Source organism: Gobio gobio (genome assembly GCF_949357685.1).
Source record: "Gobio gobio genome assembly, chromosome: 15".
In the NCBI taxonomy this organism is placed as follows: Eukaryota; Metazoa; Chordata; class Actinopteri; order Cypriniformes; family Gobionidae; genus Gobio; species Gobio gobio.
This window is the reverse complement of record NC_137108.1, coordinates 50,915,857-50,941,428: the sequence shown is the minus strand read 5'-3', so window position 1 is coordinate 50,941,428 and position 25,572 is coordinate 50,915,857. Positions and strand designations below refer to the sequence as shown.

Here is a 25,572-nt window from a genome sequence, read left to right as displayed (position 1 = left end):
TGGTTTCACCGGTATCTATGGTTTCTCCACGGGGTTTGAAGCTTTTCGATGACGTTCGCGTCGGGTAATCACGTCACTTCAAAACGTTCCCATGGCAATAGGCGGAAATGGCGGCTCTTGTGTGGAGTAAATGAAAATTTTTCAACTTTCTGCTAATATATATGACTTTTTTTGCAACGAAAATGCGGGGATTATGAAATCATGATAGCCCCGCATATTTTGCACGCGGAAATAGGCAATTTATGCGCCGAAAATGCGGCGTATTTGAAAAAATGCGGCCCCCGCATGAATATGCGGACTTTGGCTGATTATGCGTTAAATCACGCGATCGCATAATCGCGTTTTTCTGGAGGGACTGTAATACTTTAAAATATATAGCTAATATATAGCTTTGCAATTAAATCAACACATTAGCTCTGATTATGGATGAAAAAAAAATATTGGTTTACTTTTTTCCCGTGAGGCCACACACTCTCACGAGACCACGATATTATCATTGATATTTGTCTGAGAGGGGCACTTTTGATTCATTTTGAAAAAGGGCAGGGGCTCGAGCACCCAAAGCCCCCCCCCCCCCTCTGCACGTGCCTGCTTGCTATGTTAAAGCGATGTACACACATGTAAATTCTGTCATTAATTCCTCACCCTAATGTCCAAACCCGTGAGACTTTCGTTCATCTTCAGAACACAAATGAAGATATTTCTGATGAGATCCAAGAGCTTTCTGACCCCTCCATGGACGGCAACACGACCGCTTTCAAGGTCCAGAAAGGCAGTAAAGACATCATTAAAATCGTCCATGTGACTCCAGCAGGGTTCCCACTCGTCCTGGAAAACCTTGAAAAACTGGAAAATTGATGACAAATTGTCCAGTCCTGGAAAACACATGGAAAATTTGAGAAAATGTAAAATGTCCTGGAAAATCTTGTTGTTGTCTGGGGAAATTCTTAAAAAAAAAAGTTATTTCTTTAGCCGAGTATAAAGAGTTTATCGCTGGCACGAACAATTAGCGCTAGTTGCAGAAAGCACATGTTCAGGAATGCTGAGTTTGATGTGTATGAGTAGTATTTTGAATAATGATGTTTAGTCTTGTCTTGTGGTGTTGTTTTCGTCAACGAAAAGTATGACTAAATTTCGTCGTCAACGAACCTTTATAACGTGACGAAAACGAGACGAGACGCAACGTAAATGCTGGTCATGTGACGATGACGAATAAAAACGAGACTAAATGTGGTTCACGAAATAAAAACTATGCTAAAATGTCTCTTCATTTTCGTTGACGAAAATGAGACGAGACGAAAAGTCGCATTTTTATCATTATTTTGCAGTATTTCTGTGCGTCTCATTCAGGGGCTGCATCAGGGCGAAATGCTGGCAAGTATTAACAAGAGCAAGATATTTCATCACCGTTTAAAAAAAGAAAGAAAAGCACGTAAACATTTGAAATGTGCCGTTATAACGGCAGCAATTATAAATGTTAAAATAACCGCAGCATTAGGTTTACCTCATAAGCGAATAAGAGGCTGTATTCACTTATTTCCGCACATTTCCAGGTGGAATAAAATTACATCCTTTATTTTGAGATAAAATACAAGACGGAAAAACATTTAACTATAATGTGGGTCTAATTTTAAACAGATTTAAAGAATTAAATAATAATTTGGATATTATTTTCCTATTATTAAATTAAATTAAATATGCATTTATTCTTATTAAGACATTTGGAAAAACTTTTATTACATTGAAGTGGAAAATAAAACGGGTGTTGTGGAAAGGGATGGGGAGAAATGTGGCCACAAAAATCACAGGAAAAAACACCACGAACCTTAAGAGACATCTCAATGTTTTTATTTATTAGAAACTAAGACTAGAAAAAAGACTAGACTAAAACTCAAATTAAAACAGGCCCCCAAAAACAACATTGTGTTGCCACTTGCAGCCGTTAGCTAATGCTATAACTGCTCAAATGTATGCAGTGAATGTTAACTCGTAAGCTGCTACCTAATCACATCATTCTGATAAAAAGTCACATTTGTGTGTTATAAAGTCAGAATTGCAAGATATAGTCAGAATTGAGTGATATAAACTCGCAATTCTGACCTTTTCTTCACAATTGACTTTTTTGCGCAGTTGCGAGTTTATATCTTGCAATTCTGACTTCTTTTCTCAGAATTGTGAGATCTAAACTGCAATTGCAAGTTATAAAGTCCAATTCTGAGGAAAAATAGATCACGTATATCGCGTTTATATCACAAATATGTAAACTCGCAATTGTGATAAGTCACAATTACCCTTTCTTTCTATTCTGTGGTGTAAACAAGCTTTCATAGTCATAATGTATGATTAAGAGCTCATATTGAGAAATGCTGGATTAAGTAATGGCAATAAACTGAACGGCTTTTAAAGACTTAGAAAGCAATATTTGGCATGATCCTTGTCTTTTATTCCCGCCGTAGTAAAATTGAAAATGTCCTGGAAAAGTGCTGGAAAATGGTTGCTGAAAAAGAGTGGGAACCCTGTCCAGTGGTTCAGCCTTAAAGGACAACTCTGGTGAAAAATGAAGCTAGGGGTGATTAACACATGGTTACAGAGTAGATCGTTCTCTGGGATGCGCTTTCATGAAAATCAAACGTAAAGAGTTTTATCTCTAAAAACAGATTAGCTTATAACGCTAGTCTATGGGCCATAGAATAAGTCAAATTAAATCGCTAGTTAATACCACTAACGAGGCTCAAAATAGCCTCATACTAACACTGGAGCATAATGAGGGTCCCTACATGCAAACCGCAGCATTGAGAACTGTGTAAGTGTTCAAACAGTTTAATAAGAAGATGCTTTATAAAGACAGAACATTACGCGCATACAGACAGGAGCCATCTTGGAAAACAGTCTGGACAAGTCGAGCCACGGTTGAATAATCCGCCATCTCTTTAGTGTGTGTCCTGTGGAAGCTCTAGTCTCTGTTGCGTTCAGTTTTTTTTATTATTATTTTTATTTATTTTCTCTGTTGCGTTCAGTGCTTTCTTCCGGAAACAACGGACCATATGAGATTCCAAGATGGCTCCTGTCTGTATGCGCGTAATGTTCTGTCTTTATAAAGCATCTTCTTATTAAACTGTTTGAACACTTACACAGTTCTCAATGCTGTGGTTTGCATGTAGGGACCCTCATTATGCTGCCGTGTTAGTTGAGGCTATTTTGAGCCTTGTTAGTGGTATTAACTAGCGATTTAATTTGACTTATTCTATGGCCCATAGACTAGCGTTATAAGCTAATCTGTTTTTAGAGATAAAACTCTTTACATTCGATTTTCATGAAAGCGCATCCCAGAGAACGATCTACTCTGTAACCATGTGTTAATCACCCCTAGCTTCATTTTTCACCAGAGTTGTCCTTTAAGGCTGAACCACTGGAGTCACATGGACGATTTTAATGATTTGTCCTTTAATAAAGGCCTTCTGAAGCGAATCGATGCGTTTGTGTAAGAAAAATATCCATATTTAAAACTTAAAAAGTAAACTTTCGGCTGACCGCCTTCCGTGTTCAATTTATGAAAAAAGTGTTGAAAGTGCCTCTGCCGATCGAAAGACTAACACGACCAGGTCCGTTTGTCATGACGTCACGAACGCATCTTGAATTGTGAGAAGGAAATTTCAACACTTTTCCACGGAAGGCGATCAGCTGGAACTCTACTTTATAAAGTTTTAAATATGGATATTTTTCTTACACAAGCGCGTCGATTCGCTTCAGAAGGCCTTAATTAACACCCCAGAGCCGCGTGGAGCAGTTATATGACGGATAGATGCATTTTTTATGGACTTCAAAAACAGAGCAACTATTACTGCCATTATAAAGCTTGGATTACCCAGAACATTTTTAATAACTCTGATTGTATTCGTCTGAAAGAAGAATGTCATACACACCTCGGATGACTTGAGGGTGAGTAAATCATGGGCTAATCTTCATTTTTGGGTGAACTATCCCTTTAACAATGTTTTTCCTACCTATCTGGACCTTGAAAGTCAGAGCTCTCGGATTTCATCAGAAATATCTTAATTTGTGTCTGAAGATGAACGAAGGTCTGACGGGTTTGGAGATTAGGGAGAGGAATTAATGACAGAATTTACATTTTTGGGTGAACGAACCCTTTAAAGACTTACCCTCATGTCGTTGGACACCCGTCAGACCTTCGTTCATCTTCAGACACAAATGAAGATATTTTAGTGTAAATCTGATGGATCAGAAAGGCCTCCATTGGCTCAACTTTACACTCTCAAGACCCTTAAAAGGCACTAAAGACGTCGTTACAAAGTCCATCTCACTACAGCGGCTCTACAATAACTTTATGAATCGGCGAGAATAGTTTTTGTGCGCAAAAAAACTTAAAAATAGACTTATATAGTGATGACGATTTCAAAACATGGCCTCATGAAGCTTCGAAGCGTTATGAATCAGTGACTCGATTCAGCAGTTTGAATCGCCAAATTTCAGCAGTTTGACACGCGATCCGAATCATCATTCGACTCACTTATTCATAACGCTTCGAAGCTTCATGATGCCTTGTTTTGAAACCGTCATCACTTTGTAAGTTTAGTACTTTAGTGCCTTTTAAGGGTCTTGAGAGTGAACCGTGCCAATGGAGGCCTTTCTGATCCATCAGATTTCAACTAAAATATCTTAATTTCTGTTCTGAAGATGAACGGAGGTCTGACGGGTGTCGAACGACATGAGGGGAAGTCATTAATGACTGAATTTTCATTTTTGGGTGTACTAACCCTTTAGGCAATTAATCAGTCATTCTGTCCCTTTGGTGAAACTTTTGAATCATTACATCTAATGCTTTATTTCAGGAGGAAGTGTTATGTCGGCGCACCAGGTGCCTGCTGTGTCTCAGTCGGCGTACTCTCCTTCCTCACCTGAGACGCCAGACTCACGGTTCTCCACTCCTCCACAGACCCTGCTGAGCAACACCGGCCCTCCTCCGCCACTGATGACCCCTCCGCCCACTCAACCCACTGCAAAGGTACATACTCACACACATACACACACACACGCGCACGCGCGCGCGAACACGCGCACGCGCGCGCCTTACAGGAGTAGGGTTGGGTATCGTTTGAATTTTATAGATTCTGATTCTTATCGATTCCTAACACATTTATTGTTAGGCTATTATTGCAAAACATTTCATTGTAGCTGAATACCATGAACAGAAGTCAACAGGTTAGCAACTTTTGCCTTTGGTTTAAAAATACCACAGCAAAAATAAAAGTCTAATATAAATTCCAAGCATTATTAAAGACAAGTAAACACTCAGTAATTAAAAAAGATCAAATAAACAAATGAGCAATTGCACAAATAAATACAATTGAACAAAGATGTTTGAAATGAACACTTTCAGGTAGGTACTAGGGATGGGCAACAGTGGTCGAGTAATCGAGTACTCGAACGTGACAGCGATCATCGGTCATGAGAACGATGATCGCCCTGAAAAAAAAAAAGTGCCTCTTTTTTATTGGTTATTGCGTCGTTTTGCGCGGTACCGGAGGTCTGATTGGTTAGCGTTATACAGCCTCCAGACCGCGGCGAAATGAAGTGAAACTGAGGCGTGCACTGCAGTGATGTCTGGAATCACTGATCATTGAATGGTCAGTGCAAGATGTGCAGCGCCAATCTGTCATAGCCTATAGCATTATAATGAGAACACGATGGAAATTAGAATGCTGTAAATGATCTATGTATCAGCTGATCCACAGAGAAACTAGCGAGAAGACTCAGACTAGCGCGTGAAGTTCATGTGCGCATTCGCGTCCTTTTCTGCAGATCACGTTGTAAGATTACTTTTATGTTGTCTATCTGGTTAATCTAATATAAGAAGCGTTTGGTTGAGCTTAATAAGCTAGCAAAGCGCTGCCGTTATACCGGCTGTTGTTCATTCTCTTCAGTTTCAGCTCAAACGCATATTTCATGCTCGACATTATGGTTTAGAGACAGTCAAATTCTTTTCAGATAGGCTATTTCTTTCTCAGAATCATTGATATTAGTAATGCAGCAGTGCTATACTGTTATCATATTTTTTTAACAGTAGACCTAGTTTATTTAAAGTTGTTTTTCGTTATGAGTTCGAAAACGCGCAGTGATGTCTGTAAACGCTTCGATCATGAATAATAAAATTAAGTGCATTTTGTGCAGAGTCAATCTGTCATAGCATTATAATGAGAACAGGATTTTAATAAAATGTTTCTGTGTGCTTTCGTTGTCCGTGTATCAGCGTTGTTAAGGGAAGAGCGCATTCAAAATGTTCCGTTTCAAACCCTTCGCCTGTAAAATCTAGCACGCTGAAGTTCACGTGCGCATTCACATCAGTTTGTGTTGATTTATGTCGTAATAGGTTCATAATAATCTTCATATTAATATTGATATAGGGTGCGTTTGGTTGAGTTTATTAACCAGCTAGAAAGCTCTGCAGGGTGGTGTTATTTCACAGTTTCAGCTCAAAGGCAATGCTCGATATTACTGACTTGGTTATTTGAGACGGTCATTTTATAAAGATGTTTCTTTTTCAAAGACATTTATGCATCATAATCTAGCAGTTATTTTTTTGTTTTATATGTTCATGTTTTCATATACCTGTTTTCATGTCACGTTTGTATTTGTCAACAACCATTTTCATAACAGTTTTCATTATCTCAATGATGGACATGCCCCGCCCCCTGCACATGCCCCGCCCCCGAGTACTTGAGTACTCGTTTTTGAGACCTATCGATGATCGAAATGAGAAATTGACAAAAATGCCCATCCCTAGTAGGTACATACAGTGGGGATCGAAAGTTTGGGCACCCCAGGTACAAATTTGTATTAATGTGCATAAAGACGCCAAGAAAAGATGGAAAAATCTCCAAAAGGCATCAAATTACAGATTAGACATTAGACATTCTTGTTCTCAATCATCGTCTGGAAAGACCAGGTGATGTCAATCTCAAAGGTTTTAAATGCCCAGACTCATCTGACCTTGCCCCAACAATCAGCACCATGGGTTCTTCTAAGCAGTTGTGTAGAAAACTGAAACTAAATAGTTGACGCTCACAAAGCAGGAGAAGGCTATAAGAAGATAGCAAAGCGTTTTCAGATGCCAATATCCTCTGTTCGGAATGTAATTAAGAAATGGCAGTCAACAGGAACAGTGGAAGTTAAAGCAAGATCTGGAAGACCAAGAAAAATATCAGACAGAACAGCTCGCAGGATTGTGAGAAAAGCAAGTCAAAACCCAAGTTTCCCTCCAGAAAGATCTGGCAGAGGTGTGGTACACTATTCCACTATAAAGAGATACTTGTCTTGAGATACAAATATGGTCTTCATGGAAGAGTCATCAGAAGAAAACCTCTTCTACGTCCTCACCACAAAAATCAGCGTTTGAAGTTTGCAAATGAACATATAGACAAGCCCGATGCATTTTGGAAACAAGTTCTGTGGACCGATGAGGTTGAAATAGAACTTTTTGGCCGGAATGATCAAAGGTACGTTTGGAGAAGAAAGGGCACAGAACCTCTGTCCAACTGTTAAGCATGGAGGTGGATCAATCATGCTTTGGGGTTGTATTGCAGCCAGTGGCACAGGGAACATTTCACAAGTACAACCCCAAATCAGAAAAAGTTGGGACAGTATGGAAAACGCCAAAAAAAAAAAAAAAGAGGTGATTTCTAAATTTACTTTGACTTGTATTTCATTGCAGACAATATGAACACTAAATATTTCATGTTTTGTCTGGTCAACTTCACGTCATTTTGTAAATATGCATCCTTTCCTGTCATTCAGACCTGCAACACATTTCAAAAAAAGTTGGGACAGGAGCAATTTAGGGCTAGTAATGAGGTAAAATGGTTAAATAATAATGTGATTTGAAACAGGTGATTGTAATTATGATTTGGTACAAAAGCAGCATCCAAGAAAGGTCTAATCCTTTAGGAGCAAAGATGGGCCGAGGATCGCCAGTTTGCCAACAAATACGTGAGAAAATTATTGAAATGTTTAAAAACAATGTTCCTCAAAGAAAGATAGGAAGAGATTTGGATATTTCACATTTAACAGTGCATGACATAATTAAAAGATTCAAGGAATCTGGAGGAATTTCAGTGCGTAAAGGACAAGGGCGCAAGCCTAAGCTGAACAACCGTGATCTCCGATCCCTCAGGCGGCACTGCATCAAGAATCGTCATTCATCTAGAAGCCATATCACCACATGGGCTCAGGACTACTTTGGCAAACCTTTGTCAAGTACCACAATACGTGGTTACATCCATAAATGCCAGTTAAAACTGTACTGTGCCAAAAGGAAGCCCTATGTTAACAGTGTCCAGAAGCGCCGTCGACTTCTCTGGGCTCGGAGGCGTCTGGGATGGACCATCACACAGGGGAAACGTGTACTGTGGTCAGATGAATCAGTATTTCAGGTATTTTTTGGGAGGAATGGACGCCGTGTGCTCCGGACCAAAGAAGAAAAGGATCATCCAGACTGTTACCAGCAACAAGTCCAAAAGCCAGGGTCTGTCATTGTATGGGGTTGTGTCAGTGCCCTTGGCAAAGGTAACTTGTACTTCTGTGAAGGCTCCATTAATGCTGCAAAGTACATAGAGATTTTGGAGCATAATATGCTGCCTTCAAGAAGACATCTTTTCCAGGGACGTCCATGCATATTTCAACAAGACAATGCAAAACCACATTCTGCACACATTCTGCAGTCCTGGCTGCGGAGGAAGAGGGTTCGGGTACTTGACTGGCCTGCCTCAGTCCCGACCTGTCTCCAATAGAGAATGTGTGGAAGACCCCGTACTGTTGCCCACCTTAAGACTTGTTTGCAGGAAGAATGGGACAAAATTACACCTGAAACACTTCATCACTTGGTGTCTTCAGTCCCTTAACGTCTTTTAAGTGTTGTGAAAAGGATGGCAACATTACAAAGTGGTAAATGCTTTACTGTCCCAACTTTTTTTTTAAATGTGTTGCCGGTCTGAATGACAGGAAAGGATGCATATTTACAAATGACATGAAGTTGACCAGACAAAACATGAAATATTTTGTGTTCATATTGTCTGCAATGAAATACAAGTCAAAGTAAATTTAGAAATCACTTCTTTTTTTTTTTTTTGCGTTTTCCATACTGTCCCAACTTTTTCTGATTTGGGGTTGTAGAAGGAAAAATGGATTCAATAAAATTTCTGCAAATTTTGTACGCTAACTTGATGCCATCTGTGAAAAAGCAGAAGTTAAAGAGAGGATGGCTTCTACAATGGATAATGATCCTAAACACACCTCAAAATCCACGGTGGATTACATCAAGAGGTGTAAACTGAAGGTTTTGCCATGGCCTTCACAATCTCCTGACCTCAACATAATTGAAAATCTATGGATAGACCTTAAAAGAGCAGTGTGTGACAGACAGCCCAGAAATCTCAAAGAACTGGAAGACTTTTGTAAGGAAGAATGGGCGAAGATACTTTCCAAAGGGGGCAGTACAAGGTATTAACTCTGCAGGGTGCCCAAACTTTTGCAGACGCCATTTTTTTGTTTTCTGTTATTTTGAAAGTGTAAATTATGGAAATAAAGTTTTTGGACATATTATAAGAATGTCTAATCTGTAGTTTGATGCCTTTTTGGAGATTTTTCCATCTTTTCTTGGCTTCTTTATGCACATTAATAACATTTTTTACCTGGGGTGCGAAAACTTTCGATCCCCACTGTAAACTAATCAAATGTAAAATAACTGCACTTTATTGATCAAATATAGGCTAGAGGTCGACCGATACTGGATTTTACCGATACCGATAACTAGGTTTGACTGCACTTGCCGATAACCGATTAATGACCAAATAGTTTTTTTTTTTTTTTAAATGGATACTGGATTAAAAAAACATAAGTAAACCAGTGCTGGACCTAATAACAAAAAAATAAAAAAACAGTACTCATCCATGAAAGTGTGCTAAATTAAAAACGTATAAATATGAATATGAAAATGAGAAGTTCTGACAGAACAAATTCTTCAGAATTTTTTTTTAACATTAAAATATTACAGGTCAAATTTATTTCTTTACCTATAACCTAGAAACATGCATGTACATATCATAGGTAACACTATGCAAGTCCCTATGCAACAAGGATGTATTAGCTTACATTAACTATATGCATTAAGCATACATTTTTACAGCATGTATTAATATGAGCAATACAATTGTACCTTGATCATTCATGTTAGATCATAGTGCATTAACCAAGGTTAACCGATAAAATTCAAACTCAATTTAATGTTAAAAGGAACATACTAACAATGAACAATACTTCCTCAGCATTTATTAACCTTAGTCAATGTTACAAATGGAATCTTATGGCAGTGTTACCATTTCATACAAATCTAAACGGCCTGCTTTTTTAGAAGGAGATTATTTAATAAAAAACGAATGCGCTTCTGCTTTGTTTATATTTCTGTCGGCAGCATGATGATACAGTTTTGTTTTCTCACATCACTAATTTTATATATGCAACATTTGGGTCGGACTTGCGCGTTATCACATTGATTTAACTGCTTGAGGTACTGCTAATTCTAGCTTCCTCTCAGCCTCGGTGACAAACACACACACTGCTGTTCTTTACCTATTAATGCAGAATCTAGTCAAGAAATTAATTACTTTATAATGATTTGGCAACAAGTACTGTAGTGTTCTGTGTTCATACCGTTTCGCTGTCGTGTTTTAAACGCGCATCTGATGTGTCAGCACTCTCCGTAAAGCCTCACGTGTGAATGTAAACACAAGGCGTCAGTGATGGTTGTTATTTGGCCTCTAGAGGCCGCTCTCGTGCTATATAATGCCAGCAGACCCTTCTCAGAGCTCTTGTACTGTGTAATGGCAGCGCACCGTCTCAGCCGCTCCAGCAACGGACGCATCACGGGAAAACTATCGGTGTGAATTTTTGCCAATAACCAATTGTTCCACCAATCAGCTATCGTGCCGCTTAATCGGCAAAACCGATGAATCGGTCGACCTCTAATATAGGCTATACATTACAAATATAGTTAAGTTATTCTGTCTAGAACAGCAAGTGACTTTTCTCGTCTTTTGTTGTTTGATTAACGTTATCATAGAAATGCATCAAGAAAATCTGCCGTCAATGGCATAACGACTGTGTTTACGAGAGTATTTTGATATTTTTGTGTGTATTTGTCCATCTGCGTGCTGTGCAAAAAACTCACACAGTAACCGATAAGCGGAGTCTAAACGCGTGTTTCTTATCGAATCACCGGTTCTGCGCAATTTGGAACCGGTTCACGATACCCATCCCTATACAGGAGGGCTCCAGACTGAGACCAAATGCTGGCATTTTGGACCTTTTTTCCTGCTGGTGTGACTAAATTGATGAGCCCATCTGATAAGAGCTGCCATTTCTGTTACACATGAGAAACAGCAAACGAAACTAGAACAGAACCGCGCTACTAGCCCTTATTGACTTATTAGCAATTTCCACTTCCCTTTCCTAATCTATGGAACCAGTGCTTTAAGTGGGCCGGTACGCGCCGGTACTCAGTACCGCCACTTCCAAATATAGCTCTTGAGCGTACCGCCACCTCTCCGCGCGCCCAGAACGTGCTTTTAGCGTACCGGTACGCTCATTTGCGAGCAGAGACTACGTTACCCATACACCCTTGAGTTTTACAAGTGAAAAGCGAATGCGTCGCTTTTGCCGCTTTCAGTGTCAACAACTCAAAGTGGTCCGGAGAGGGTGTGTGAAACGCCACGTGAGACTGGGTTGGAAACGCGCAACCATAGCTGCTCGTTTAAAATCTATGGTTAAAATGCAAAGCACTTGTGCCGCGGACGAGGACGAGAGTTCTCCACTTCTACCGATGACAACAGCCGCATGTTGTAGCTGGGTCGTTCCTGTTATACAGTGACTTTTCTGTCTTTATGATTTACTTACTCATATTTTCTATAAAATGAGTCACATAAGAAATGGCTTAAATTATAAATGTAGGTCTTCTTTATCACTTAAACAGATATAATAGGTATTAAAATACTATTTTGTATTTTGCACACCTTTTTATTGATATATGCATTCAATTTTATCATGTCCTCAGTGCAAAGTAATCAACTTCCACAAGAACTATAAACCATGAAATGATGAAAATCTCAAAATATTTTTAGATTATGTTATAGAATAGGCTAAACGACCTCTAGTTATACATATAAATCATGTGAAACTATAGTTAATTTTTTTTTTTTACAATTGTCTTCATTTACTGTGTGCCTGAAGTCATCTTCCACCCTGTTAGTATGTATTTCTCGACTTCCAAAAAATACCACAATTTCATTGAGACAATTTTAAGGAAATTACATAATTAGTTTTTCCTGCTGGAATTCAACCGTACAAAATTAAGTAAGCTTCAACTCACCTCTACCTTTTTTTTTAGCTTTTGAAATGTTATCCTGCTTGTCCCACTCTAAAAGTTCCACCCTGTTAGGCTCTGTTATGAAGAATGTTTGTCCGGTCAAAAAAATGTTAAAACATATCTGACATCGTTATAAAAGTTCTGTTTATCTGTAAAAGGTTAGTTAGCTAAACGTTGATCCCTCAAAGAGCTACGGCTAACTTATCTTAAAATTTTCCACCCTGTTGATTCCGCCCTGTTAGATCTATAAACCTAACAGGGTAGAAATTCTAATAGAATAAATCGTATTTTGTGTATATTGCAAATTCTATAAACACATATATGCATATATAAATATTATATATAAAACCATGTTATATAGGTGCAGTGCCACACATTACTGATGGCAAATCATGCAGGACAATGAGGGAAAACTCCTCCACTGTAATGGTCTTCCACCCTGTTAGGCGAGTCATTTTTAAATAATAATTTGACCGCAACGTTAAATGTTTTGCATACTTATGTTTCATTTTGGGAGGTGAGGATCATTAAAAGCATATACAATATATGTTTTTAAACACATTTTTTTATTATTTACCATCCTGTTGGCAAAAATGGGTACAAAAAGTACCTGTTCTTAATAATCAAGACATTCTATTCATCAATAATAGTTTTGTTGACACGTGAGACATTTTTCAGAATATATTAGGCTCCTGTTGTAGCCTACAGTAGATTTAACTTCGTCTCTATGTAATAATTTGTCTCTACTACTAATAATAGTAATAATTATGCCTAGATGGTTGCTTATTTTTCACTTGATCTTTTTTTATAAACTGTTTACTTTTAAACAGCATATAGCCTTTAAATGTTTATGTATTATTTATGATTATCATCATAAATAATAAACTTATTGAATTGTATTAAAAAAAAAATGTAATAGTTTTTTTTTTAATCAAATACATTTTTTTGTGGTACAGAGTACTGTAAAATGTTTATAGTATTGGTACCGACTACTGTAATTGTCGTATGGTGACATAACATCCCTATTCCCTAATTCACAGTATCCATTCCTTTATTTTCATTTTATTAAGAGAACAAAATGTTTAAAACCAAATGCGTTACATTAGACTGCAGGTAAGAAACTTTTGTAAAGTTTTAGCCTGGTCGCTATTCACTGCCATTATATGGATAAGCGCGTACAGGACGTTTTTAAAACGTTAGCTAGTGTACTTGAATTGTACTTATCTGCAACATTATGTTGTATGTAGTTTTGAGAACATTTATTGAGCAAAACTGTAATTATACGTTTCCTTCTTTAAACAAAGATACATTTAGCAGTTTGGCTTTCCTTAGGGTCTATGTAACCTGTTCTTAATTGGTTCTATTATAATTTATATATCGCAATATATATCGTTATCGCAAGAGGCTGCAATGTATATCGCAATATGGATTTTAGGCCATATCGCCCATCCCTAGTAGGAAGTCACAAAGTCTCATGAAAAACTAAAACTTCTCTTCGAATTGTGAGCTCTCCTTTATAATCACTGAAGCTGTCTGTCACTATAGAAGAACAATAGCACATTTACTAAGAGTAGAGGTTGAGTTAAGGCTTAAAGCGAGGTGTGTGTGTGTCTGTTGTGTCTGCAGAAGAAGGGCGTGAAGCGTAAAGCCGACACCACCACTCCCACTACGCTCAGCTTCCCCGTGACCGCGGCCGCTCGTATGGGAGGAATGGGAAAAGGTCACGGATCGGCCGGAGAGATGCCCCACTCCCTGTCCTCCATGCCTGTCGACTGTTCTCCCAGTATGGGCGTGAATGACCCCGCCCACCTCCAGCCCGCTCTGGGACGGCCGCTGTCTCGCCGGCCAATCAAACCTCCACGCAAGGACCTGCCGGAGTCAGTGCGGCCCCATCAGCCCTCGCGGCGGGGCAAGCTCAGCAAGCAGCTCCGCTACTGCAGCGGCGTCCTGAAGGAGCTGCTGTGCAAAAAGCACGCGGCGTACGCCTGGCCCTTCTACAGCCCTGTGGACGCATCAACACTGGGCCTGCACGACTACCACGACATCATCAAACACCCCATGGACCTCAGCACCATCAAGGTGACATGCGTGAACCACACTGCCCTCTCACACACACACACACACACAGAACTGGACCCACTTTGTGCCGTCTGGATGAATGTAGTGCACATTGTATTTATTTGTTCTATTGTTTGCCACATTTATTTGACTTATTGTGTGTGTGAGAGTGTGTGCGTGCGAGCGAGTGTGTGTGTGTGTGTGTGTGCGAGTGCGTGCGTGTGTGCGTGCGAGCGAGTGTGTGCGAGTGAGTGTGTGTGCGTGCGTGCGAGTGTGTGCGTGTGAGCGAATGTGCGAGAGTGCGAGCGAGTGTATGTGTGTGAGTCAGTGTGTGTGTGTGCGAGTGTGTGCGTGTGAGCGAATGTGCGAGAGTGCGAGCGAGTGTATGTGTGCGAGTCAGTGTGTGTGCGAGTGTGTGTGCGAGTGTGTGAGCGAGTGAGTGTGCGAGCGAGTGTGTGTGTGTGCGTGCGTGTGTGTGTGTGTGCGAGTGTGTGTGCGAGTGTGTGCATGCAAGCGAGTGTGCGAGTGTGTGTGTGCGTGCGAGTGAGTGTGTGTGTGTGCGTGCGCGTGCGAGCGTGTGTGCTAGTGTGTGTGTGCGTGCGTGCGAGTGTATGTGTGCGAGTGAGTGTGCGTGCGAGTGAGTGTGCGTGCGAGTGAGTGTGCGTGCGAGTGAGTGAGTGTGCGTGCGAGTGAGTGTGTGTGTGTGCGAGTGAGTGCGAGTGAGTGTGAGTGTGCGTGCGAGTGAGTGAGTGCATGCGAGTGAGTGCGTGTGCGTGCGAGTGAGTGTGTGAGCGAGTGAGTGTGTGTGCGAGTGAGTGTGTGTGCGAGTGAGTGTGTGTGCGAGTGAGTGTGTGTGCGAGTGAGTGTGTGTGCGAGTGAGTGTGTGTGCGAGTGAGTGTGTGTGCGAGTGAGTGTGTGTGCGAGTGAGTGTGTGTGCGAGTGAGTGTGTGTGCGAGTGAGTGTGTGTGCGAGTGAGTGTGTGTGCGAGTGAGTGTGTGTGCGAGTGAGTGTGTGTGCGAGTGAGTGTGTGTGCGAGTGAGTGTGTGTGCGAGTGAGTGTGTGTGCGAGTGAGTGTGTGTGCGAGTGAGTGTGTGTGCGAGTGAGTGTGTGTGCGAGTGAGTGTGTGTGTGTGCGAGTGAGTGTGTGTGCGAGTGAGTGTGTGTGTGTGCGAGTGAGTGTGTGTGTGTGCGAGTGAGTGTGTGTGTGTGCGAGTGAGTGTGTGTGTGTGCGAGTGAGTGTGTGTGTGTGCGAGTGAGTGTGTGTGTGTGCGAGTGAGTGTGTGTGTGTGCGAGTGAGTGTGTGTGCGTGTGAGTGTGTGTGCGAGTGAGTGTGTGTGCGAGTGAGTGTGTGTGCGAGTGAGTGTGTGTGCGAGTGAGTGTGTGTGCGAGTGAGTGTGTGTGCGAGTGAGTGTGTGTGCGAGTGAGTGTGTGTGCGAGTGAGTGTGTGTGCGAGTGAGTGTGTGTGCGAGTGAGTGTGTGTGCGAGTGAGTGTGTGTGCGAGTGAGTGTGTGTGCGAGTGAGTGTGTGTGCGAGTGAGTGTGTGTGCGAGTGAGTGTGTGTGCGAGTGAGTGTGTGTGCGAGTGAGTGTGTGTGCGAGTGAGTGTGTGTGCGAGTGAGTGTGTGTGCGAGTGAGTGTGTGTGCGAGTGAGTGTGTGTGCGAGTGAGTGTGTGTGCGAGTGAGTGTGTGTGCGAGTGAGTGTGTGTGCGAGTGAGTGTGTGTGCGAGTGAGTGTGTGTGCGAGTGAGTGTGTGTGCGAGTGAGTGTGTGTGCGAGTGAGTGTGTGTGCGAGTGAGTGTGTGTGCGAGTGAGTGTGTGTGCGAGTGAGTGTGTGTGCGAGTGAGTGTGAGTGTGCGTGCGAGTGAGTGAGTGTGCGTGCGAGTGAGTGAGTGTGCGTGCGTGCGAGTGAGTGAGTGTGCGTGCGTGCGAGTGAGTGAGTGTGCGTGCGTGCGAGTGAGTGAGTGTGCGTGCGTGCGAGTGAGTGAGTGTGCGTGCGTGCGAGTGAGTGAGTGTGTGTGCGAGTGAGTGAGTGTGCGTGCGAGTGAGTGTGCGTGGGAGTGAGTGAGTGTGCGTGGGAGTGAGTGAGTGTGCGTGCGAGTGAGTGAGTGTGCGTGCGAGTGAGTGAGTGTGCGTGCGAGTGAGTGTGCGAGTGAGTGTGAGTGTGCGTGCGAGTGAGTGAGTGTGCGTGCGTGCGAGTGAGTGAGTGTGCGTGCGTGCGAGTGAGTGAGTGTGCGTGCGTGCGAGTGAGTGAGTGTGCGTGCGTGCGAGTGAGTGAGTGTGTGTGCGAGTGAGTGAGTGTGCGTGCGAGTGAGTGTGCGTGGGAGTGAGTGAGTGTGCGTGGGAGTGAGTGAGTGTGCGTGGGAGTGAGTGTGCGTGCGAGTGAGTGAGTGTGCGTGCGAGTGAGTGAGTGTGCGTGCGAGTGAGTGTGCGAGCGAGTGAGTGTGCGAGCGAGTGAGTGTGTGAGCGAGTGTGCGTGCGAGTGAGTGTGCGTGCGAGTGAGTGTGCGAGCGAGTGAGTGTGTGAGCGAGTGTGTGTGCGAGTGAGTGAGTGTGCGTGCGAGTGAGTGTGCGTGGGAGTGAGTGAGTGTGCGTGCGAGTGAGTGAGTGTGCGTGCGAGTGAGTGAGTGTGCGTGCGAGTGAGTGAGTGTGCGTGCGAGTGAGTGTGCGAGCGAGTGAGTGTGCGAGCGAGTGAGTGTGTGAGCGAGTGTGCGTGCGAGTGAGTGTGCGTGCGAGTGAGTGTGCGAGCGAGTGAGTGTGTGAGCGAGTGTGCGTGCGAGTGAGTGTGCGTGCGAGTGAGTGTGCGTGCGAGTGAGTGTGCGTGCGAGTGAGTGTGTGTGTGAGTGAGTGTGCGTGCGAGTGAGTGTGCGTGCGTGCGAGTGAGTGTGCGTGCGAGTGAGTGTGCGTGCGAGTGAGTGTGCGTGCGAGTGAGTGTTCGTGCGTGCGTGCGAGTGAGTGTGCGTGCGTGCGAGTGAGTGTGCGTGCGTGCGAGTGAGCGTGCGTGCGAGTGAGCGTGCGTGCGAGTGAGTGTGCGTGCGAGTGAGTGTGCGTGCGAGTGAGTGTGCGTGCGAGTGAGTGTGTGTGCGAGTGTGCGTGCGTGCGAGTGAGTGTGCGTGCGTGCGAGTGAGTGTGCGAGTGAGTGTGCGTGCGTGCGTGAGTGCGTGCGAGTGAGTGAGTGAGTGTGCGTGCGTGCAAGTGAGTGTGCGAGTGAGTGTGCGTGCGTGCGTGCGAGTGAGTGAGTGTGCGTGCGTGCGTGCGAGTGAGCGTGCGTGCGAGTGAGCGTGCGTGCGAGTGAGTGAGTGTGCGTGCGAGTGAGTGTGCGTGCGAGTGAGTGTGCGTGCGAGTGAGTGTGCGTGCGTGCGAGTGAGTGTGCGTGCGAGTGAGTGTGCGTGCGAGTGAGTGTGCGTGCGTGCGAGTGAGTGTGCGTGCGAGTGAGTGTGCGTGCGAGTGAGTGTGCGTGCGAGTGAGTGTGCGTGCGAGTGAGTGTGCGTGCGAGTGAGTGTGCGTGCGTGCGAGTGAGTGTGCGTGCGTGCGAGTGAGTGTGCGTGCGAGTGAGTGAGTGTGCGTGCGAGTGAGTGTGCGTGCGAGTGAGTGTGCGTGCGAGTGAGTGTGCGTGCGAGTGAGTGTGCGTGCGAGTGAGTGTGCGTGCGAGTGAGTGTGCGTGCGAGTGAGTGTGTGTGCGTGTGTGCGAGTGAGTGTGCGTGCGTGCGAGTGAGTGTGCGTGCGTGCGAGTGAGCATGCGTGCGAGTGAGCGTGCGTGCGAGTGAGTGTGCGTGCAAGTGAGTGAGTGTGCGTGCGAGTGACTGAGTGTGTGTGCGTGCGTGCGAGTGAGTGTGCGTGCGTGCGAGTGAGTGTGTGCGCGTGCGTGCGAGCGAGTGTGCGTGCGAGTGAGTGTGCGTGCGAGTGAGTGAGTGTGTGTGCGTGCGTGCGAGTGAGTGTGCGTGCGTGCGTGCGAGTGAGTGTGTGTGCGTGCGTGCGAGTGAGTGTGCGTGCGAGTGAGTATGTGAGTGAGTGTGTGTGTGTGAGTATGTGAGTATGTGAGTGTGTGTGTGCGCGTGCGAGTGTGTGCGAGTGAGTGAGTGTGCGAGTGAGTGAGTGTGCGAGTGAGTGAGTGTGCGAGTGAGTGAGTGTGCGTGCGAGTGTGTGTGCGAGTGAGTGTGTGTGCGAGTGAGTGTGCGTGCGTGCGTGCGAGTGAGTGAGTGAGTGAGTGAGTGAGTGAGTGAGTGAGTGAGTGAGTGAGTGAGTGAGTGAGTGAGTGAGTGAGTGTGCGTGCGAGTGAGTGTGCGAGTGAGTGAGTGTGTGTGTGTGCGAGTGAGTGAGTGTGTGTGCGAGTGAGTGAGTGAGTGTGTGTGCGAGTGAGTGAGTGAGTGTGTGTGCGAGTGAGTGAGTGAGTGTGTGTGTGTGCGAGTGAGTGAGTGTGTGTGTGTGCGAGTGAGTGAGTGTGTGTGCGAGTGAGTGAGTGAGTGTGTGTGCGAGTGAGTGAGTGTGTGTGTGTGCGAGTGAGTGAGTGAGTGTGTGTGTGCGAGTGAGTGTGCGAGTGAGTGAGTGAGTGAGTGAGTGTGTTTCTATATCCACTGATCAGGTGGGCCAAAAGTACTAAAAAATAAATAACATTCCAATGAATTGTGGGTGGATGAGAGAGAAATCATTGTGTTGGTTTGATAGACACAACTCACATTTCATGGTCAAATGCAACAAACGTGCAGCACTTTTTCAACTCTTCAGGAAAAACCAATCACGCAAAACGAGCATAGAACACCTCCTAGTGGTCATTATAGTGTGTGTGTGTGTGTGTGTGTGTGTGTGTGTGCTGTATGAAACTGAGGTGATGTAACTGTTGTGTGTTCCTCAGAGGAAGATGGATGAGCGCGAGTACAGAGATGCCCAGCAGTTCAGCGCTGATGTCAGACTCATGTTCTCCAACTGCTACAAGTACAACCCACCAGATCATGATGTGGTGTCCATGGCACGCAAACTGCAGGTGTGTGTGTGTGTGTACTCCACGGCTTCTTAATGATTCTAAAGTCGGCTGTTTTTGTGCAAACTGTCAATGATTTTAAGCTGAACATGTTAGAGACAGTTTTGTTTATGCTGATAACTGATTTATATATTAATATAGTTTTATTGGTTATATTAGTTGTTTTTATTAGATGTTTTTAAAATGATTGTTATTGCTGTTAACTAAAATGGTTTATACCTTAATACGGTATAAGTTTTATTGTGTAATACTTTTTATATTTTATTTTTGTTATTATTAATTAATTATATATTTTTAATTATTTTTAATACAATTATTATTATTACTCATGTAGTATTTTAAATATGATTTATTTATTTGGAGGAAATAAAGCCTTTATTTAATTCATCTGGTCAAACTAAGAGCAATTTTTAAAAGTTTATAATTTAAATAATTATTTTGTAGTATTTATTTTTATTATAATTATTAGATGTTGTTTTTATTATCATTATTCATTTGAATATTTTTTAAATATTTTATTGGAGAGCATTATTTTGCTTAATATCAGCTGTATCAAACTAAGAGTGATTTAAATCAAATATATTTTTTGTTTTTATTATTTTTTTCATTAATAAACAATTACAAATTACTATTTGTAGTCATTTATATTATTATTAAAGGTTGTTTTTATTTTTATTTTTTATTAATGTTTTGAAATATTCATATTTATTTGTTTTATTGGAGAAAATAAAACCTAATATTATTTATCAAACTGTGAGCGAATATTTAATTTTTTTAAATAAAGGTCTAAAATATAATAAAGAATTTTTTTTTTACATTTTTTTACATTTTTGTTTTTAATAACAATATGTAAAAAATTATACATGAATAACTTTTATAAACATGACTTTTATCATAGTGACATATTGCCAGTCAACTTTTGTTTTATTAAATTATTATACATAATTTTTATTTTTTTATGAATTCATGTTTTGATATGATTTCCCTCCGTCTTTCCACAGGACGTGTTTGAGTTTCGCTTCGCTAAAATGCCTGACGAGGTTTCGGAGGAAGAGGAATTGTCTCCCATGCCACTGGGGCGGAACATGGGCATGCTGGGAATGCACCACTCCTCCTCCTCGTCCTCCTCTTCCTCCTCTTCATCCTCCTCTTCCTCGTCGTCGGAGAGCGAGCCGAGCAGCGACAGTGAGCCGAGCAGCGACAGCAGCCCGAGCTCGGACAGCGAGGAGGAGCGCGCCCAACGCCTGGCCCAGCTGCAGGACCAGGTGTGTACTCAGGTACACAGACCCTCCTGTTCCACACACACACACACACACACACACACACACATCATGCCATCCCATCTCTGCTCTTGTGTTTCAGCTGCGAGCCGTGCACGAGCAGCTGGCCGCCCTCTCGTCTGGCCCCATTGTCAAACCCAAAAGGAAACGAGAGAAAAAGAAGGACAAGAAGAAGAAAAAGAAGCCTGAGAAGCGCAGAGGAAGTCGAGGTCTGAGTGATGAGCGGGACAAAATGGCGAAGAGCAAATCGAGCCGAGCTTCACTGTCATCCACTCAGAGCAAGAAAGGCCCGGCGAAGAAGAGCAGCAAGAGCAGGTCAGTGTCCATCTCCTGACCTCTGACCTCTGAGGAGGATCTGATCATCTATCTGTCCATCCATCTGTCCATCCATCTATCTGTCCGTCCATCTCCTGAGTGACCTCTGAGGAGGATCTGCCACATCTGATACGTTCAACTGGATTTTTAAACTATCCATCCATCTGTCTGTCCATCTGTCTGTCCATCTATCTATCCATCTATCTGTCCATCCATCTATCTATCTATCCGTCCATCGATCCTTCTGTCTGTCTATCTATCTATCTATCTATCTATCTATCTATCTATCTATCTATCTATCTATCTATCTATCCATCCGTCCATCGATCCTTCTGTCCATCTATCTATCTATCTATCCATCCGTCCATTGATCCTTCCGTCCATCTATCTATCTATCTATCCATCCGTCCATCTATCCTTCTGTCCATCTATCTATCTGTCCATCCATCCGTCCATTGATCCTTCCGTCCATCTATCTATCTATCTATCCATCCGTCCATCTATCCTTCTGTCCATCTATCTATCTATCTATCCATCCGTCCATCGATCCTTCCTTCCGTCCATCTATCTATCTATCCATCCGTCCATTGATCCTTCCGTCCATCTATCTATCTATCTATCCATCCGTCCATCGATCCTTCCTTCCGTCCATCTATCTATCCATCCGTCCATCGATCCTTCCTTCCGTCCATCTATCTATCCATCCGTCCATCGATCCTTCCTTCCGTCCATCTATCTATCTATCCATCCGTCCATCGATCCTTCCTTCCGTCCATCTATCTATCCATCCGTCCATCGATCCTTCCTTCCGTCCATCTATCTATCCATCCATCCGTCCATCGATCCTTCCTTCCGTCTATCTATCTATCTATCTATCTATCTATCTATCTATCTATCTATCTATCTATCTATCTATCTATCTATCTATCTATCTATCTATCTATCTATCTATCTATCTATCTATCTATCTATCTATCTATCTATCTATTTATCCATCCGTCCATCGATCCTTCCATCCATCCATCTATCTGTCCATCCCTCCGTCCATCAATCCTTCCGTCCATCTATCTATCTATCCATCTATCTATCTATCTATCTATCTATATATATTATATATATATATTAAATATAAACATTATAAAATACATTAAATCAGTATTTTTGTCAAAGTTTAGAATGTTTTCTTTTGACGTGTCTTGTTTTTGTAATGCCACTAAAAGACGAGACTTGATTGTAATCACATATTATTTATAATCCAAATGTATAAAAATAATTAACTTTAGAATAAGAAATTAATTTAAAAAATAAAAAGTATATAACAAAATCATGCAATAAGCAGATATATGAACATGAGTGAAGAGTGAATCTGTGTGTGTGTGTGTGTGTGTTCATTCCACATTGCCTTTGTGCTCTAGTACCAGGCCTTCATTGATGTGTGGAAATGTTCAGATTTATGCTGGAATTATTGATTTTTTAATAATTATTGAATTATTGATTAATTATATCAATTTCTATAAAAATGCTCTGTTGCAATCACACCTCTGTGCGTGTGTGTGTGTCATATAGACCCCAAACACCATATCAGAGTTAAAGTTCTAGGTTGTGTTGCACGAGCCATTTGTAAGTTCCTAAACTAGTAGTAGTAAAGTGTAGTTACCTAAACTAAATAAATACTGATACAGAAAAACATAAGAAATAACATTATGGCTGATTTTTTTTGACATGCATAACACAAATAAATACATATTTAGTAAATACATATTCCATCTATCAAATAAATACATATTTAGTAAATACATATTCCATCTATCAAATAAATACATATTTAGTAAATACATATTTTCCTGTAGCTCAAACAGTAGAGCATGGCGCTAGCAACGCCAAGGTCATGGGTTCGATTCCCAGGGAAAGCAAGAACTGACAAAAGAAAAAAAAAGAATGTGTATCTTGAAAGCAATGTATGTCGCTTTGGATAAAAGCGTCTGCCAAATGGATAAATGTAGTAGTGCGTAAGTTATAACTTAGTGCCCATTTATGTAAAAATAGTTGTAATGGACTGGTGACTGAAATATTGTATGTTCAAACCTCTCAATCCATAGTTTTCCCATGTCGTCACACGCTTATTGGAACGCCCACCTGGAGGGCAAAACAAGGCTCTTCTCCATTGCCCGCTAGTCATTTTTACCAGGTTTGTAGTCAGTATTAATGCGGTAAGACAGTGATATTAAAATACCATATTCAATATACACCTTATTGATGATGCATACTTTGTACAGGAAAGCAGACGAACACAGAATATCAGTGCAACACGAGGTGTTTCCCCATCCAAACCCATTATAAAGAAAACACGTGTTCATTTTCTTGCCTCATCTACTCGCCTGTATATAGTACGCATCATCAAAAAGGTGTAAACTGAATTTGATCTTTTAATATCATTGTTTTAGTTCATTCCAGCACTTTAAGTTCACTAAGGATTCTTCAGTTCTCCTCCGTCTGCTGCTTGATCAGCTCTATAACGGTTTACTGCGTAATTAATCTGTGTTTAAAATGAAGTGATGCAACGACTCGATTTAAAATAAAACCCATATCAACAAATCCTTTAAACTTTGCTTCATTTAATCCTTATTGGTGCCGCTCACCCTATAGTGTTTTTCACGTTTTAAAAACGTCCCGCTGTTTTCAGTGATTGAAATACTGCAGCAGGTGCTGTATATGGATCATAAGTGCCCAAAACGTGCATCTTGTTCACATATTTTTGATTTAACCCTTAATCGTCCCTCAAGTAGGGTTTACGTTTGAGTCCCTTGGGCTCAGATAGACCCCAAACGTTTACAGAGCGATTGCATAAGGAAATATAATTTTTTTACATGGAAAACTATATATCATTTTTTTTATTTACTTCTCAACTATACATTTATGCTGTGTTTTTGTGGGTATTTGGTAGTTTTTTTTACCTATTTACTGCACAAATACTTAACTATGTCATAAATTGGCTCATTAAAAATTATTTTTTTATGAAAAAATCACTTGAATGATGATCTTAAATAAATATAAATAGTTTTTGGACATTGCTCTATGTGTTAGGGATAGAATACCGCCATCTGTAGGTTTGTGGAAAAACTTTAGGAATTATAGTTAAAGAGAAAGAGAGTGCAATGACCACATTATCCACTAGAGGTCCATATGAAGTTATGCAAAAGTTAAGCTGCCTTTCATCTTTCTTTTATTTGCCCTTTTCTCTCTCTTTCTCATGATTGTTCCATGTTGCATTTGTGCTCTTGTATTTGTCCTTCATTTATGTATGGAATTTTTTCAGATTTATGCCAGTTTTGTTGATTTTATTTGCCAATTTCAATAAAAAATACTCGCTGTTGCAGTCACACACGTGTGCGTGTGCGTGTGTGTGTGTGTGTGTGTGTGTTTGTGTGTGTGTATGAGATAGAAAGTTCGTTCTACTTTGTGTTTATGCTCTAGGACCAGACCTTGATATAAAAAAAATTGGAAATTTTCTAGATTTATACTGGATTTAGTTAATTTTTTTTGACAAAAAAAGTGAATTTTTTTTATTTTTTACACTTTCCCATTCATTCTCAATGTGGGGTCAATCTGACCCAGAGGGACTTAAACGGTAAAAAAAAATGTACACACCTTTAGAACAACCAAGCCCAGATTTTTTTGTGCATGTTTAGATAGATTATTGAGGAAAAGTCACAGAGTCTCGTGGCCCTGAGATGAAGGGAACACTGTTTAAAAATGGAGGAAAAGTCCAGTGGGGTCAGCTGGAGCCCAAGGGACGATTAAGGGTTAAGATTGGAAATGTGACAGGCTGTGGATGAGCTAAACATGTGCAGTGATCAGCCCAAATCTTTGACTCCCACAGATCAGTGTTATCAGTCTGTTTTGTTTTATTTGCTCCAGCAGGAACACAAAGAAATCCGCCTCCTCATCTCGTTTTGCTGCGGCCGCTGCCGCTGCTGCTGCTGCCGTCTCCTTGCCTCACTACGACTCTGAGGAAGAAGAGGACGGTCTTCCCATGAGCTACGACGACAAGCGCCAGCTCAGCCTGGACATCAACAAACTGCCTGGGGAGAAACTGGGGCGCGTGGTGCACATCATCCAGTCGCGGGAGCCCTCCCTGCGGGACACCAACCCTGAGGAGATCGAAATCGATTTTGAAACGCTGAAGCCGTCCACGCTACGCGAGCTGGAGCGCTACGTCATGACCTGTCTGCGCAAGAAACCCCGCAAACCATATGGTGACCTGAGGTTTGATGACTGTAAGTAAAGCTGGATTATATCGCCAGAAAATGTAAATTTTCACTCAATATAGAGCTGCATTGAAACATTCACTCGAGATTCGTTCAAAAATACTGATTCATCCAGTAATCAAGCAAGTGAAGTCTTAATGAGTGAGTCATTGAATCATTCACTCAAGAGATTTGTTCAAAAACACTGATTCATCCAGTAATGAAACAAGTGAAGTCTTAATGAGTGAGTAATTGAATCATTCATTCAA

General features: G+C 42.0%; 1 protein-coding gene across 4 annotated transcripts in view; it reads left to right on the top strand.

Annotated features, from left to right (window-relative positions):
- The window catches only part of brd2b (bromodomain containing 2b), a 50,706-nt gene that overhangs the window by 17,393 nt on the left and 7,741 nt on the right, over nucleotides 1-25,572 (top strand). Inside the window, exons 5-10 of one of the 4 annotated variants that reach the window (XM_079838024.1) lie at nucleotides 4,851-5,023; nucleotides 14,060-14,512; nucleotides 19,336-19,464; nucleotides 20,463-20,738; nucleotides 20,824-21,056; nucleotides 24,975-25,333. In XM_079838024.1, coding sequence (XP_079694150.1) covers nucleotides 4,851-5,023; nucleotides 14,060-14,512; nucleotides 19,336-19,464; nucleotides 20,463-20,738; nucleotides 20,824-21,056; nucleotides 24,975-25,333 — 1,623 coding nt within the window. The remainder of the gene's footprint in view (nucleotides 1-4,850; nucleotides 5,024-14,059; nucleotides 14,513-19,335; nucleotides 19,465-20,462; nucleotides 20,739-20,823; nucleotides 21,057-24,974; nucleotides 25,334-25,572) is intronic. The other 3 variants (XM_079838025.1, XM_079838027.1, XM_079838026.1) reach the window with 3 other exon arrangements.